General features: G+C 35.3%; 1 protein-coding gene across 2 annotated transcripts in view; it reads left to right on the top strand.

The window, feature by feature from the left end:
• MS3_00008146 (uncharacterized protein) overlaps nt 1-19,248 on the top strand; it is a 79,174-nt gene that overhangs the window by 22,991 nt on the left and 36,935 nt on the right. Inside the window, exons 4-6 of one of the 2 annotated variants that reach the window (XM_051216501.1) lie at nt 1,385-1,477; nt 8,277-8,360; nt 11,755-11,853. In XM_051216501.1, the coding sequence (XP_051067092.1) occupies nt 1,385-1,477; nt 8,277-8,360; nt 11,755-11,853 (276 nt within the window). The remainder of the gene's footprint in view (nt 1-1,384; nt 1,478-8,276; nt 8,361-11,754; nt 11,854-19,248) is intronic. The other variant, XM_051216502.1, reaches the window with a different exon arrangement.

The following is a 19,248-nucleotide window of genomic DNA, read 5'->3' as shown; positions in this document are numbered from 1 at the left end:
TTACTTTTAGGTAGTTCCAAAGTATTTATCATAAATGTTTGTAGGGATACAGAAAATGCTTGGAAACACCTTATCCAATGAGAGTTGAATGGATGCCTATCAGAAGCATCTAAAAATTAAAGTCACGTGTGATGTTTCTGATTGGTTATTAATGTATACAGCCACTTTGTTTAGTATGGTTTTTTGAACTTTTAGAAGCTCAGAGTCGTGTGTAACTATGAGTATACTAACTTTGGAGTGAAGTGCTCATTTTTTATTTTGAGCCAATTCTTTTGTGTTCAGTTCACCGTTTAGATTTAGCCGGGAGTTATTAGAAGCGTCTCAGAAATCAAATCGAACATTCATTTAACAGACTCGTCGCATACCATGAACGCTATCGGGTAAACATCTAATAGTATGAGTCCATAACTTTAAAAGATTCACGGTATTCATTCAATATCATTAGTAACAACTATTTCCTTCCCAACATGTCTGAACTACGCCAGTCATAACTTTTCAGTAGAACTCAAAAAAACATTTTGAAGTTAATGAGTCATATAGTAAGATAAAGTAGTTATCCAACACTACGGTTTCAATGAGCCTCAACTACGATCAATCAGTAGCGAATAAAGATTCGTTAAACTGTGTAAAAGTCCTTCATCTTAATTGGTTGTGCAATTGAAATACATAATCATACAAATTATTTCAAGCAATACTGATTAGCTCCATAATGGATTTTACAAAGGTAATCTAAGAAGGTGTAGTCTGTAGAGCGATATCAGTCAATATGGGTATATACTACAACCCTTAATGTTGATTTGGTCATTCTGGAGCCTATACACGGAGTAAATTGCTCAGATGTCTGAAAGTACAAGGAAATATCTATCTAGTGATCTTTGATCTGAAAGTTCTTGAACTATGGCTAACAGTGGGATCCAGCATATGTACTCAGTTCTCTTAAAAAACCGTGAGTAGAATAGATTCACAGTAAAGTGTTTGTATTCACAATAAGACTCAAATTTAGTAGTTATTATTTTAGACAAAAATTTATCATCCGGTAGGTGGCAATTTGTTTATTCTGGTTAGCGTTTTTTGGCAAGGTTGTTTTCTATTAGATTGAATTGCCGATCTCAAGCCAGACCCTCCTCTTTAACCTGGGTTTGGGACCAGCAATAACCCTAGAAGAGCTGCAGGCAGAGAATGGTGGTGAGCGGACGATACTCCACCACGACGGGTAACAAACATAGATAGAGCTAGAAATTTAATGGAAGCCTCATAATTATTTTTCTAATACAAAGGGGTGAATACATTCCCATGTATACTCAATACAAGTAAATTCCTTGATATATATTCATCATGAGAACTATGCATCAATAAATCAAGATATAAATTAATTTTATTACAGCAGTTCAAAGAGATCCAATTACCGGTCTTGGAGCATTACCAAAAGAACATGTTGAACTTGGACGTACAAGAAATGCTTCAACTGGTAGACCGGGTAAGTAACATATAATAACTGTTTTCTTTCATATAAAATAACTCTTCTAAATACCATTTCCATTGTTTTGTGAAGGATCATAAAGTAGCTAATGAAGGTCGCTATCATTTGTTTTTATATTGTTGAATTGAATATAGACCAAAGTACATGTAGAATACTTGATAAAACATAAGAACGCATAGGTGTATGTGTAAGATATTGCTTTAGATCAAAGAAATTCCCCTTCGTCTATTATACAACAGAATATGTACTATCGAAAATCTACACTATCTAATTTAGCCAAATTCCGGTTATCTTTTCATGTCAACTTTAATCTAGATGTTAGGAATCGAGGAATTGACATCTGAATAATCTTCATTCTTTTCATTGCATAATGCCTACTAATAACCACAATGTCTCTGATGTTATACAGCGAAGGGTCGTAAACACTTCATAACTTGTTGAAATATCTGGATGGTAAGGACATTTAGTCCAGATATTCAAGCAGGCTGACAATTACCAATTCATTTCATAGAATTTCTCCACTTAATATTCATCTTTAGAATTGTTCATTTCTAAATTAGTGATTAATCCTTATATAAATCATTTAAATTGAAGTTATGATGGATCGATTTTATAGCATCAAAGATACATAAATCGTTCAAGGATATCTTTATTTTAATAGTTGAATTCATGAGTCGATTGAAGTTAGACCACCGTGGATAACTTGGAAACACTAGACGGCCGTTTCGTCCTAGTATGAGACTTCTCAGCAGTGTGCGTACACGATCCCGCCTAGTGAGATTCAAACTCAGGACCTATCAGTCTCGTGCGCGAATTCTAAACCACTAGATCACTGAGCCGGCATCCAACTGTGTGAATATTTGACTTCAGCTAACCCATGATATTGAACGACACATCCACCATTGTCTTCAATGAGTTACTATCTCACAACAGACCCAGTTGAACTTCACTAGTCACTGCTTCTCACTAGAACTCGAGGAAATATCTCTTAGAGACTGTCACTAGTGAGCATATGATAATTATAATCAGCTAGGGGTTTTGTGGATATTATAGTAAATTGATAGTTGAGATCACGAGTCACTTGATGGTAGATATTAGATATTTATTCTTAAATGACTATTCTATTATGTAATATTCTAGTTTATTTTGAAAGATTACTGTTGGTTAATAACTTATCAATCTTTCTTGCTTGTTCTTCACCGTTCTAATATTCACTCTCTTGGATACAACAAAGAATTTTCAAGAAATAACATTCAATATCCGTTTTATAACTTCCAATTATTTAAACAAATTTACAAACAAAAATATGTTTCTTCAATAGTTATTAGTGATCATTCAGTTTCAGTAACATAAGTTTAAGACACCTGTAAGATGTTAAACTGGCTTCAAGAGTATCCACCTAGTTACTATGATTAAATGAGGGTTATATATTAGTGTGAGGAATTCGAATTATGATTTACGTTTGCTAGTTAGGTTTATAAATTAGATTTAATGTCAGTAGTTAAGATCATGAGTTAATTGACGTTAGACCACCATGGAAAACCTGGTAGAACTGGATGGCCATTTCGTCCTATTGTGGAACTCCTCAACAATGTGCATCCACAACCCCGCCTCGTGGGATCACGAAATGATATCATCTAAAAATGCTTAAACTCTATTTAAAAAGATGAGTAAATGAATTTCGCGCCAAAAACCAAGATCTACTATCTTAAAATCTGATGGATCAATTGAAGTTAGACCACCATAAAAACCTAGAAGCACTGGACTGCCGTTTTGTCCTAGTATAAAACACTTCAGCAATGCTCATTCGCAATCGCGCTCTCGGAAGTTCAACCAGATCTGTTGTGAGATAATAACTCATTGAAGACAATGGTGGACAGTGGTGCAATTTTGTAGATTGGTTGAAGTTAGACATTGACATTGTCAGATACCGGCTCAGTGGTCTAGAGATTAAGCGTTCGTTCATGAGTCCAAAGGTCCTTGGTTTGGATGATCCTACGTGCGGGATCGTGGATGTACATTGCTGAGGAGTCCCACACTAGGACGAAACGATTATCCAGTGCTTCTCCCAGGGTTTTCATGATGGTCTAGCTTTAATTAACTTATGAATTCCACTATACAATAATACAAGTACTACTGAATAGGTCATTAGATTGTTTAGTGATTACTATATCATATTATTATTACATGAATTAATATAATTCTATATATATATATATATATATATATATATATATATATCACTAAGTTAACTTCAATTTGATTGACATTAGACAGTAGTTACTATACTGAATATAGAATGTCAATACCAAAAAAAAGAAAAACAAACAAACAACAACAAGAAAATACACAAATAAAATAAACAATTTTTTGGCGGGAAAAGTGAAATATTTGTTTTTCTATTTACAATTTAAAGTAGTTTCAGCTGTATTGAATAAAGAAAACAACAATAATAATAATAATAACATAACTGTTTATTGTTTATTATCAGAAGGGGTTTTTGTGGAGATTATAGTAATATTAATAGTTGAATTCATGAGTCAATTGAAGTTAAACCGCCATGGAAAATGTGGAAGCACTGGACGAGTTCGAATCTCGTGAACCGAGATTGTGGATGCACACTGCTGAGGAGTCCCACAGTAGGATGAAACGGCTGTCCAGTGCTTTCAGGTTTTTCATGGTTGTCTAACTTCAATTGACTCATAATATCAACTATTAAAATTGTTTATTATTTATTCCCTAAACATGGAATAATATCAAAAGCTATTAGGTTTACCTCCTTTGAAATTGTTGTAAACTGTCCAGTTTTTTCTAATCAATCTAACGGATTGTAGTTGAACAAGAACATAAGTGGGTAAATTCGAATGTATTTCAATATAAAATTACAGAATATCTTGGTTAAATCTGAGATCCATACAGTAAGTACTTCATTTACAATAGGTCAATCAATTGTCCTAGACTTCACTGTCCCTTCATTTCCATAGAAATCATTCTCTGTTCTGGTTCACTTTTCTTCTATCTTCTTAACCTTCTGCTGCCGACGAGCATTTCACTTTCGATTTGTGTTACATATACTACCTATATCTATCGACATCAGTAGCACACACCATAGAGTAATCGATAAATTCTAAAGAAAATTGTTTTTTAAAAGAAACAATCTACATACATTTGATGAATATAAACAATTATGTTTGTCTAGGAGTTAAATAAGTATAGATTCATAAATAATGACATATTGATATAAATGTCAATGGGAAGATGTCCTCTTTTCTTCTGTAAGTTAAAATAAGGTGAATCATTAAATTCTAGGTTTTAAAGTGGATAGAATTATAGTAGTTGATCTAAGTTAGACAACTTTTGAAAATCTAGAGTCACTGGGCAAGTTTTTCGCCTTAGTATGAGGTTCGTCATCAAAGTGCATTGACAATCCGACATGAAGGATTCAAACCCAATCTCCACAAATCTTTATATCGATGAATTCTGATACTAATCAACATATGCTCACTAGTGATTGGCTTCAAGAGATATTTCCTCAAGTTCTAGTGAGAAGCAGTGACCAGTGGAGTTCAACTGGGTCTGTTGTGACGTTGTAACTCACTGATGGCAATGGTAGATGTGTCGCTCAATTTCGTGGATTAGTTGAAGTTAGAAACTAACACCACTGGATGCCGGCTCAGTGGTCTAGTGGTTAAGCATACGCGCGCAAGACTGATAGGTCCTGGGCTCGAATCCCGCGAGGCGGGACCGTGGGTGCGCACTACCGAGGAGTTCCGCAACAGGACGAAACGACTGTCCAGTGCCTCCAAGTTTTCCATGGTTGTCTAGCTTCAATTGTCTCATGATCTCAATTGTTGAAATTATATGGTATTTTGTTTACATTTCATGGATGGCTAAAGTTTGTGACATTCAACTAAAAATTCACATTTACAAAGTGTTTGTCTACAGAGTTGAGATCGATGAAACAATGATTCAGTTATATCATAAGTTTCTCTCATATACTTACAAAACTTGCTAATTAGATAACTTGGAATATAACATGGCGTTTAATAGTTATTGAAATTCACAGATGATTACTAATTATTCAAAGATGTTTCTTTAAAACATTGCTCTCGTTTATTACAAACTGAGATTTTGTAAACTAAATTGATTAGGAAGAGTGTGACATGAGTCCAGTTAATGTGTAGTTTGATACACTTTGTTAACTGATGTAAGATTACTGCATTCAAGTCCTGAAGTGAACATCATCTCTGTGATGCAGGTAAATCGAGCTGACGAGTCCAAAATAGGACAAAACGCGCATAAAACTGAATTCCACTGCTATTCATTATCCATCTTTGCTAAAAAGCTTGTGACTTGTGGTTATATAAAGGCAGTCCGTACAGGATACACGTATGTCAATAAGAGACTGATCAATTGCAGTCCTAAATAACAATCGGAAGATACAAGTAAAACAACACCAAGTGAATAATGTAAGATCAGGTTAGAAGAATAAGATGCACTGAACGAGAACATCAGTGGGGACAACCGAATGTGTCTAAACACAAAATTAAACAATATCTTAGTGAAATCTGAGAATTATACAGTAAATACTTCATTTGCAATATGTCAATCAATTGTCACAAACTTGACTGTTCCTTTTACAAATATCAGTCAATCGTCTCAAACTTCAATGTCCCTGCATTTCTATGCCAACTGATTTCAGTTCCGTTCTTTCCTCCTCGATCTTCTTGACCTCCTACTGCCAGACATTGTGTTCCTGACTATCGTTATATACTACTTATGTCGATATAAGTGGCTCATACCACAATAAGACATCGGATGTAATCATAGTATTACATCATGAACTGATTATCAGGACATATATTAACAACCTGATTGGAGTAATTTTCTAAATCGATTACTGAAAGTTCAATGCGACAAAGATCAATATCATATGCATTAGAATAGATCAACTCATTGTTTGTGTTTATACTCAATTCTGAATTTCTAAATTGTTCTATACTTTCAGCCAGTTATTTCGTTTCATCCTTTTTAACCAAATGTTCTATCAGCATAAGGGTTGTGGAGATTACTAAATTATTGATTGAGATCATGAACCAATTGATGTTAGACCACCATTGAAAACCTGGAAGTACTAGATGTCCATTTCGTCCTATCGTGGGACTCCTCAGCAGTGATCACAACCAAAAACTTAATAATCTCCACAACCCCTGTACTGGTATTTAACATGTGCTTACTAGTGACCAGCTTCGTTAGGGAATTCTCGAAGTTCTAGTGAGAAGCCGTGACCAATGGAGCTAATCTGTGTCGGGTAGAGACAGGTATCTACCTCAGTACAATGGAAGATGGTCGCGCGATTTCGTGGATTGGTTGATATTAGACACTAACACCATTGGATACCGGATCAGTGGTCCAGTAGGTTAGGCATTCGCACTTGAGATCGTGGATGCGCACTGCTGAGGAGTCCCACAATAGGACGAAACGGCCGTCCAGTGCTTCCAGGTTTACAACGGTTGTCTAACATCAGTCGGTTCATGATCTCAATCAGGTGTTCTATGTTTGATCTGTTTTATTGTCATTCATATCATCATTATTTCGACTATATTAGTGTTCATTATAGTATTTACATCCATTACTGCTCTGAGGTGGTATAATAACTCTAGCTAAGATACATGTGTGGCAACTCGAACTGATGTACGTACGTACGAAGTTCTACGTTGTTACTGACTGACTGACTGAGATGAAATATATTCATACCAGATTTATGGTATAGACAGTACTGTGCATAACCATACAAATATTTTTGTATTGAAATGACATTTCGAATAACTGATACGAATTCATATTTCTCAGAGTTAGATTAACTTAATAACAAATAATATTTCCAAATGTGGCTAGCAATGGAATTCAGAACACGTATTTCGTCTAATTAGATATTGGTCAGCTAGATATACCTGCATCCTAGAGTTGATGTTCACTTCGGAACTTGAACTCAAATGCCATCGAGTAAAAGTACCTTTTAAGCTTATCCTTAGTTTGTATTTGAATTACAAGATGTCTTGACAGCATAACACCTTTTTCATGGAAAATCAGTTAACATGATATGATTTTGCATCAACCCTGAGATGAATTTAGCCTTGAACTTATGTAAGATACCTATTCTATTCCAATTTACAATGAACAGTCATATTAATTTATATAAGTAAGCCATTCTTATACATACAAGGATTAACAAAGGACTTATGATTTATTCTTAGTGTTTAGAAACAAATTAAAAGATTGACAACATCAGTATTTATTACTAACTCATGAGGTTTCACTTCATAGGATATTTTATAATAAATTTGTTGTTTTACTTACTTAGTTACTGACGTATGTTACTCTCAATGGAGCCTAAGCCACCGACTATCATTCTCCAACCCACTCTATTCTGGGTCTTCCTTTCTAGTTCTATCCAATTGTTATTCATTCTTCTCATATCTGTCACTATTTCTCGGCGTAATGTGTTTTTTTGGTCTTCCTCTTTTCTTATGGCTTTAAGGGTTCCAAGTGAAGGCTTGCCTTGTGACGCAGTTGTGTGACCTATCCACTTTCAGTTCTGTTTCTTGATTTCTTGTTTTAACTCACTCTTATCAACTGTATATAGTGTCTGTTAATGACTTCAGTTCAGATCTCATCTACTGACGTAGAACAATACGATAATCTAATGTACATGTTATTTCATGTGGAAAATGTGTTCTCATTAATTCATATAATTGCAGTGTACTCTTTAAAATTCTCTTTGCTTAACAAATAGCTTTCAACACAACATTAATTGCATGGGATGTAGATAATGCAACAGTATGTAAGAATAATGGACATACAGCTAAGAAGAGTAAACGTAAGTTATTAAACTATTTTTGACCTGTATTTTGTTTATGTTACACAATCGATCAATGTTCTTTGTTGGTAGAGAAAACAATCAGGAAAACACTGAACAATTTTTTTTCCTTAGACACTCTTTGTTATATAGAATAAAATCAGTTGAAGGAACCCTGTAATCAGTGGATAGTTATTGTATCATAATATAGGACTTTTCAATAGTTCCGATCTACAATCCTTCTACTAGTTGAACCTATCTCTTTTATGTCTTGTTAAGAGAGAGCATTATTCTAAGAACATTAATTCGGTATCGAAATGTTCGCATATCTAGAATCAAACAATTTAACATATTGTGTGTAAGTATTATTTATTCCGCTTTGATCAAGAAAGTAGAAACCATCACCAGTCATTGTTTCTCACAAACATTTCAGGAATCCTTTCTAAATTTATGTTCTAGCAAGCAAACAGCTTGATTATAAAATTCAAGCTCTGTTATCAGACTGTTAATCAGCGAACAATGAAGCCAATCTATGACTCTTGGTGGGAATGTACACTTACAACTTTAAACAATATTGATCCCGTTTATCTTGAACGTCTAAATAAATTTTGATTACTGTATTATGGTTCAACTACCAATTTATAATTTAATTCATTTTGTGTTGGTTGTTTGAATCTTGTTTGAAATTGATCAGTCTCTTATTGACATATGTTCACCTTGTTCGGGGTCCCTCAATATCACCTTATGTTACAACATTATAAGTGGAGACGATGGTGATTAGTAGTTGAATCCAAGACATGAGTTTCGTCCCATTTGAGACTCGTCAGACAAATGTACTTGCGTCAAACTTTACCACGTTGCACAAGCTAGTGGCTATATGGGCTAAGTAGCTAAGTAAATAATGCGATTTCTTTTAAAGTGAACGGCACTGGGTTTGAGTCATATAATGAAGACAAACTGTAAGATACAGATGACTAGTCCGAAATAGAACGAAACGTGCATTCGGATTCCATTTCTAGCCAACATTATCTCCCCTTATAACTGTTTTGATACGGCTGAGGGTGGGAAGTGTCCGCTCTTCCTCCAGAAATGCTCTCACATGGCCACGCTTATACAGCCACTGTCAGGAAAGTCCTACTCACTGCCTCCTCACGGTGGCGGCGGTGTTGTTTACGAAGTTGACAGGACGAAAAACGAAGGTCCGGAACTTTAACCGGGTTGGTGTACACGGAGGGTCAACGTAGTGGAGTTGGAAAACCACGATTCCAAACCAATAGTGTACATGGGCTCCAGAATCCTGAGAGAACGAATGGCGATTGAACATGCTGTTGGTCATCGGAAACTATGGGACTGAATCTCTTTACGTTGTCCCACTGCCTTGTTGATCAGACTTTTAGGTTAAAGGCCTTGGTTGTGACCCCGTAAGGAAATCACCTTCTTTGGTTTGGGCACCCGGTCAGTATCACAGCCTACACACAAATCAAGTGACTTTTCATAATCCTATCCTTCTTACCTGTACTTATTAGTCGTAAATTCAATTTATAAGATTCTTTAGTATCATTTAATATTGTCCCTTGAATGGTAGAGTATAAATACGAGAGATGAATACAAAAACTAAAAACTAATTTGGCAAGTGAAACGTTTGTTGTTGCTGTTGATCAAAATGAATAGAATAAACTGAAATGTCAAATTATTTATAATTATGCATGTACATATGTTTGTATGTATATACCTTTAATATATTTTGTCCGTTTGGACATTTTTATAGTGTACAGTGATTCAGACAGTAATAGGAAACAATAAGAATGTTGTTTTCATTGAATAGTAGTGTTAATACATCAATCAATAAACCATAGCATAACTAATTGCCTAATGTAATATCAGAGCAAGGTCCGAAATCTGATACTAATATACGGTATGAACCAAATTACTACTTAAGCAAGAACATAAGAGTGGAGGAGAAAGTGTATTGGGCTACTGAATGAAATTAACACATACTGATTTATATATATATATACTACACAATCCTTTGAAAATTGACTCACAGACCCCAATCAAATGCACTTGACCTTGAGGTCACTTCTGCCTGTTATCAACTGACCTTTTGCTACTTTTATGTGAAAATTATACTTGACTAATCTTTAAACATTGAAATTTCGATAACGACCAATTGTCCTGAAGTGACTTGAAACACTTTTAAGAGTTAAATATTGGAATTATTTCAGTTGATTTCATTTATTCCTTCTGAACTAAATTAGTTAAGTTAGACTTTTCTTTACAATCAATGTCGTTTGTTACATTCCAAAATTCTTAATCCTTTCACTTACTGAGTTGATTGGTAAGACTATAATTTATGGACGACCTTTGAGCAATACTGGGGTGACCTTGAGAGCATCCACCTAATAACTAGAACTAAATGAGGATTATAAACCAGTATGGAGAATTAGAATTATGATTTACAGTTGATGTTTAAGGTTAGGAATTAGATTTAAGGTTTTCATCACGAACTAACATCAGCTATAATGCCGAAACTCTATTTAGCCAAATGGATGAGTGAATTTCGTGCCAAAATTCGAGACCTCTTATCTTATAACTTATTGGTTCGTTCATAAATTATAGTCTCGCCAGTTGATTTACTGTGTTGATTCCACACTGAAATAATCAATAATGTAGTTAAATTCTTTTCATAGGATCTCGTCATGAATGTCTAGTGTATTGTATTTTCATATATATATTTCATTGGACTCCTCAGCGGTGCGCATCCACGACCCCGCCTCGCGAGATTCGAACCTAGGATCTATCACCCCGGCGTGCGAGCGCTTAACCACTAGTTCGCTGAGTCAGCTTTCAACGGTGTCAATATATATATATATATATATATATATATATATATATATATGTTTCCAGAACTCACTTGGAAATGGACCTAATTTTGTAATTTTATTTAGAAAATTTGAATTTCTTTGTTTTCGCGCCAAAAGCGCTCATTTCACCTTCATGTCGTACTTCCCATTTGGGAGAATCTTAAACGCTATTGGTCCGTTGTGTCTTTTAGTATGCTTCACAAGGACGGTTTTGTGCTGTATATATACGTTTTGATTTTTGTCTATTGTTATCACTCGTGCTTCTGACTTTTTGCAGAATATACTTCCTCGTTCGGACTTCGACTCCTCTCTCTAGTTAGCGGGGCTGGAACGCAATAGAATAGCTAGTTTATTGGTCTTTGGTCATTAGTCTTTGTTCCGTTCGCGGTCTAAGTGAACTCGTAACCGCTTCAAACCTAGCATCGTTAGTATAAGATTTAGCTTCATAGTGAGTTATTCCCTGAACAAAAATTAGATCTAACAATTAATCACTGCTGAGAAAATCGTTTTTATATCCTTTCATGATCATTTATGTTCACTATTTATTGTAGAACCAACACGTAATCCAATCGCTATAACTGGTGATCTTGGTGATGAAGTTGATAGATTGCGTACAACTAATGGTTCACGTAGTGGAACTCCTCGAGAACGTAAGTCTTGTTTATATTTACTGAAAGGGAAAAGGTGTTTAAAGTCATAATAATTAATAGTAATTCCTATCAAAATGCATATAATTATCATTACTGTTCTTATGAAAAAAGGAGCATTAAACACTACCCAATTGAATGTCACAAAAATTATGTCAAATAGTTAATGAATCTGTAAAGTGTAACACTTGAAAAATAGTGTAATGTACAATGAATAAATAAAACTGTAAGTAAGCAAAGATGGATAGTGGCTAACAGTGCAACTCAGGATGTGCGTTTCGTCCTATTTGGGACACATCAGCTTGAAGTACTGCATCCAAGGATTGATGTTCACTCCGAGACTCCATCTAACTATGCTTATAAAGCTTGTAACTGAAAGAAATCCTCATAGAATGCACAAGAATGTCAACAAGAAACTGTTCATTTACTGTCTTAAACCAATAACAATGGGAAGATACAAGCAAACAATGATAAGTGAATTTAATCTTCACCCTATTTCACAAGCTGGTGACTATCAGGAATCAGTCGATAAGTCGATAACGCGATGGTAGCGAACGGTGCCAGTTCGACTCTCGGAGTGAACATCAATTCTGGGATGCAGGTATATCCGGCTGACGAGTCCAAAATAGGACGAAATGCGCGTCAAACTGGATTCCACTGTTAGCTACTATCCATCGTTGCCTATAAAGCTTGTGACTTAAAGCAGTATCGAGGCACTCCGCACAAGATGCACATATGTCAACAAGAGAGTGATCATTTGCAGTCCTAAATAACAATGGGAAAATACAATCAAACAGTAAATAGTTACTTGAGTTTTTCTGGAAAAACATAAAGTTTTCTCCTTCTTAAATACATGGTGGCTTTATCTCAAATTGTTATCCAATGGAATATCTGTCATTTATATTTCCGAAAAGATTTTGCTCTGGTCATGGGTTTAAAGAAAAACATGACTTTACTTGATTTTGTACAATATGCTTATATCCTAGAATACACTGCTCTGTTCAATAAATATGTGTACTAAAGTCATAATAGTTATACTGCATAAACTTCCACGAACATAAGTCGTTGTTCCATTACACATCACTTCTCATTTGTCACAATACATTTGTTCTATCTTGTTTCGACTGTCATCGAATGTTCTGAGGAGTCCAACTTCTCAATTTTCCTGGCATTGTAACATCCTTTCTATAGTGACGTTTATCACTGAAATATCTGCTCCGTTTAAAAAGAGTACCTTTTCAGTGAGTTCAACAACCATAAACATTGGATAAAATTTGTTGAAAATTTCTCTCAAGTATCATTAAAGACTTAATATTCAATCATCGTTCTATCTGTTCATCAATCTTTTGTTATCGACAGAAGCAAAGAAAATGATTTGGTTTTCACCATTTTAGGATGATAAACAATCTTTAAAGCAGACTATGTACATAGGTCATTAGCTATGTATTTCTCATACTGAAACATTGATAGAACGAATTCGCTTTATTTTGCCATCAGTAAATATGATCATATCTGGTTTCTTTGACTCCAACACACTTTGGCTATCGACTATGGATAATCCATTTCGAAACTAGCCATTCATAAACAGAGGATCATTTCTAGGCTAAATAGTTTTGTAAGGAATTAGTGACATTTGTAGGTTAACTTGAAATATAACTCACATCAATTGTTAAACTGGGATAAATGAATCCACAGGCGAAGACTGACTTTTCTAGAATGAAAGACAAAATAACGAACCGGGCAAAAAATATCATTGTGTGTCTTAAACCCACATAGTATTAGGAATGAAAGTGTACTTGACTTATTATAGGTGAATCATTTATCTAATCAATCACTGTTTACTGTCTGAATCATTTCACATATGTATGTATAGTTTCATCTTCCTTTGCATAATTGAGTTGTTTTAGTGTATCTATAATTATATAACAAACTCATAATATAGCCAAATTTTAATTCCTGGTTCAGTAACAGCGATAATAAAATTTCATCATAAAACCTGAATGTTTCAGACTATCATCCCATCTGTCATTTTGTTTTAGAAAATAGCTAAGGGAGGCAAAACATTAATGAAGTGTGTTAGGGTAAAACAACTTTCTTCGGTACTCTAGCTGACATAATTTACTAGTAATAGAAAAAATAAAAATCACACACTTTTATCGGTTTTGCTCCACGCGTACGCAGCCACTGTCGGGAAAGTCCTACACACTGCCTTCTCGTGGCAGGGAGGGGGGAGTTGTTTATGAAATTGAGACGACGACTGGGGAACGTCCGCTGCTCTATCCGGTTCAGTGGATTTCGGAGATCCATCTAGAGTAGTTGGAAAACGGTTATCTCCAACCATTGGTGCACATAGGCTCCAGTATCTTACAAAAACAACCAAATATTACGCCGAGCAAATGTCACAATAAATCAATACAAACGGTTATAATATTGAATAAATATTACATAAACATTACTATCAATTTAAAACTAAACCAATGATATACTGAATAAATATCACAAGAATCATAAGGAGAGATGGATAATGGCTAGCAGTGGAATCCACTACGCACTTCTCATCCTATTTAGAACTCATCAACGGAGTGTGTCTGCATTCGAAGTGATTTTCACATCAATCTGAGATGTGTCACAAAATATAAAGTCTCCTAGTGACAGGACAAGTTTTCAGTCAACCCAGCACTTCCACATTGCAACGGTCCATTGCCACATTTCACCCTCAAATGTCTTGATGCAGTTGAGAGTGAGGAGAGTCCGCTCTCTCTCTGTCTTTGGAAATGCTCTCACATGGCCACGCGTATACAGCCACCACTAGGGAAATGCTACTCACTGCATTCCCGTGTTGAGGGTGTTGTTTACTGGATTGAGAGTACGAAAAGCGAATGATCAGAGCTTCAATTGGGTTTGTGGATATGAAGGACCACTTGGGGGAGTTAGGGAAACCTGATTGCAAACCAATGGTGCACATGATCTCCAGGATCCAGAGAGAACAAATGGCGTAAGAATCTATTCTCGTTGACCAACTACCATGAGAGTGTATCTCCTGATTTTGTCTCACTGACTTGTGGATTAAACCTTTAAGTCATATGCTCGTGGAGTGTATCCCTAGGAAAACCATATGCTTCGGTTTGGGTGCTCCCAGACCTTACATAAATCGAATGATTTCTGTGACGCATATATATATTTGGTACCTTCTTGTATAAATGTCTATATAAATAATAAATAATCACTATACAAAATTCTAATCAAAATATAATCAGAACTGATTGTCACTAACATAATTCACAATGGTACAACACATTCCTTGCTTTGTCAACAATCCATTCAGTATTAAGAGGGGAAAAAAACACAATGAAACTATAGAAAAACGTTTCATACCTGATGGTTACTGTGATTGAAACCAAGGGCAAAGAAACATTTACGAATTGTTTGTACATTTTCTACATACCGAATAAAACAAACAAAAAAAATACCCATCTACATTGAAATCGATACCGTTAAGATCAATAATTCAATTTAATTGGTTACCATTTCAATGAGATTATACTGGGATACTGAAATTAGTAGTCAATTCATTTTGATCAATATACAAAGCGAATAATTTTGTTGTTATTGTTGTTGTTGTTGTTGGAGATTACGAAATGTTCATTATATTTCAAGATTGAAATGAATGATGATCATTTGTAGACTAATGTTATAGTTTGAATGTAAACTGTTGATAGTTCTCTAAGGAAAATAAAATAACGGATCAGACTATTGAACTTATTGAATGATACAAGGGATAGTTAGTCAGTTATGAACAGCATAGTGTTTGGAATATCTTCGTATCTAAGTAACAACATTACATTTACTCAGTACGATAAAATCGTTACTGAAAACCCCAGAGTAGTAGTATGAATAATAATAGTAGAAATCGGTATTAGAAAGGATTAGGAAAAGACGACATAATACGAAAATATTTGGTTCTCTAATTGGATTCGAAAATTTCTGTCGTTCATCACTGTGTGAAGTTGTGAACGCACACTGTCAGAGAAATGTACACTGGAATTGAAAATTCGTGTGACACATCTTTTAGCACTTACGTTTATCCATTATGTTTGAAAAAGATATTTCTATTACGATAATGACAGAAAATTCATATGAAAATTAACCAACTGAGTATATTACCTTATTACAACTTATTAGACAAACTATCGATCCAGTAGAGAGTGATCAGTGCCTTCTCGTGGCATTATTGTTGTTTACGAAATTGAGAGAATCAAAATCGAATGTCCGGTGCTTTAACCGGGTTGATGCATATGAAGGATCCATCTGGGGGGGGGTTGAAAAACCATGATTCCAACCTAATGACGTATATGAGTTCTAGGATCTTGAAGGAGGAAATGGCGTGTGAACCAATCGTTGGTCACCGGCTACCGTGGGACTGCATCTCTTGATGTTGCCCCACTGCCTTGTGGATCAAACCCTTAGTTTGAAGGGTCCGTGTGTGGCCACCTAAGTAAACCACCTACTTCAGTTTGGGTACCCGGACAGTATCACAGCCCACACACAAATCAAATGATTTTTGTGGTGCATATGTATTGGATGTACCTTTGTACCAATATTTATGTGGATTAGTTGAAGTAAGACATTAATACCGTTTGATGCCGGCTCAGTGGTCTAGTGGTTAAGTGCTTGGACGTGAGACCAGTAGGTCCTGAGTTCGAATCTCGCAGGGGGCGAGGTCGTGGATGCGCACTGCTGAGGAGTCCCACAATAGGACGAAACGGCCGTCCAGTGCTTCCAGGTTTCCCATGGTGGTCTAGCTTCAACTGACTCATGATCTCAACCATTGCAATATTTATGTGTTCAAATAAATATGAACAAAATAAATACTCTAATTGATATCTTTTTCAGTCTATTCGACTACCGAAAGGATACCATAGATATACACGTAAACCAATTAAATAAAAATACAAAGATACTAACCATAATCCAAGCGTTTACCAAATCTAGTTACTTTTGCACATTCATATTCCACTTTTCTTCAGTTGATGGAGAAGACTTGTAACTCAAGTGGATGATTTTAATGAAGTTTTGTTCTCAGAGTTGAATGGAATAGTTGTGGAGCTTCCATTGTTCTTCTGAACAACATCATCACAACAAACTTGAATCTGAAATTTGAGACAATAAAATTTCATCAAAAACTTTTCCTCAATCTTGTACCTTAAATCCACATTGTCAGTTAGACAATACACAAAGTTGCGCTACCGTACACCATTGTCTTCAGTGAGCTGATATTTCACAACAGACCTGGTTGAATGCGCGGTGATGAGGAGTCCCATACTAGGACGAAACGGCCGTCCAGTGCTTCCAAGTTTTCCATGGTCGTCTAACTTCAATTCACTCGTGATTTGAACTATTGAAATCAATAAAATCTCCAAAATACCCCTTCTGATAATAGTCATTTTCTCACCAGTGACTGACTTCCAGCGGCATTTCCTGGAGTTCTTGTGAGAAGCAGTGATCAGTGGAGTTCAACCAGGTCTGTTGTGAGATATTAGTTCATTGAAGACAATGGTGTACGGTGGCGCAATTTCATCGATTTGTTGAACTTTGACATTAACATCATTGAATGTCGGCTCAGTGGTCTAATGGTTAAACGCTCGCGCGCGAGACTGATAGGTCCTGTGATTGAATCTCGCAGTGGGAGAGATGGGATCTTGAATGAGCACTACTGCGGAGTCCTATACCAAGACAAAACAGCCGTCCAGTGCTTCCAAGTTGTTCATAGTGATCTAACTTCAATTGACTCATGATTTCAACTATTGAAATTACTACAATCTCCACAAAACCCCTTCTGATAATTAGACTATACATTAGATTTGATTAGAATGACTAATAGAGTATTTGAGTTGTTTATTTGTCTATGAAAAAAATGATTCATCGACATCATTGACAAACAAGCATAAATTGTTTGTTTGTTTTTCAAAGAAGAAAAAAACAGAGAGAAAGAAAGAGGGAAAAAAGGAGAAAAAACATTCATGTAACTAGCCAATCCGTTTCAAATATTTGATTCAGTTATTCGGTTTTCTCATTCGAATGGTCATGGTTATTCATTATTGATTCATTGAAACTAATTTGATTTCTTTTTCCCAGACAAATTGAATAATAGAGAAGATAAAAAAGCTTTAGGCAAAATAGAAAACTTACTGTCTGAATACGATTTTATGGAAATTGTAGTAATTCCTAATGATTGATTTAAGTTAGACCACCCTGAGAAACCTAGAAGTAGTGGTTGATTATTTCGTCCTAGTATGGGACTCGTGAACAGTGAGCATCCACGATCTTGTACGCGGGATTCGGACCTAGGACCTTCGGTCTCGTTTACGAACACTTAACCTCTAGACTACTGAGCCAGTATTCAACGGTGTTAATGTCTACCTTCAACCAATTCACTATATTGTACAACTGTTCATGATTATCTTTAGTCAGTAACTGCCTGACAACAGACATGTTTTGACTCCATTGGTTACGTCTACTCATTAGAACTCTAGGAAACACATCTTGAAGCCAGTTACTTACTGTTTATTTTCTCTTGTCTTTTCAGTTTGTACTTTTAACCATTAAGAATTATTGAAGCATCTATAAACTTTAACACTATTTACATTGACTAATCTTCAATGAATGGAATATTCACTGCTATGATGTGGAATATATTGACAAGTGAACTGGAAATTTTATTATTTCAGTAACTCAGTGTTAAGAATCAGTATCATATGAAATGTCAATTTATATAAGTAGTAGTCTTCTGAACATATTCGACTACATAGTGCATTGTTAAGAATGGGTATACATAATCAAAGAAATTGCTTCCATCATATTTTCAAATAATGAACGAATAAAGTTAAAACAATATGATGAATAAACAAGTAGATCATCTCTAGTAAACTGTTGAAACTATTATCAGTAGTAAATTCACTTGGTATTACTTTTACATGAATCTTCTCATTGATGATTACGACTGCACTTGATCAGTCTCTTACTGGCATATGTGCATACTGTGCGCATTGCAAGTGGCTATCAGGACTCAGTAGCTAAGTGGATAATGCGGTGTCATTTGAAACAAACGGTATTGGATTCAATCCCTGAAGTGAACATCCACTTTAGGGTTCAGGTACATCCAGCTGATGAGTCTCAAACAGGACGAAACGCACGCCCGGATTCCACTGCTTATATTATCAGTAATGTCTTAGTCTAGAAAATTTTATTAGTGACAGTTATTTCGCTGTTGATTTCTAGAATGTATCAGATCGAGATAGATTTTTTGTTTTCTTCGTATAGGTTTTACCCCCTTAAGGTTTCTGAATTGTCTAGAAGCATGGACAAACTTCCTCATTATTCACTAGTTTCAACCTTTGT

Source organism: Schistosoma haematobium, chromosome 4, assembly GCF_000699445.3.
Source record: "Schistosoma haematobium chromosome 4, whole genome shotgun sequence".
NCBI lineage: Eukaryota > Metazoa > Platyhelminthes > Trematoda > Strigeidida > Schistosomatidae > Schistosoma > Schistosoma haematobium.
Note: the sequence above shows the minus strand (reverse complement) of the source record. Positions and strands in the feature narration are given on the sequence as shown.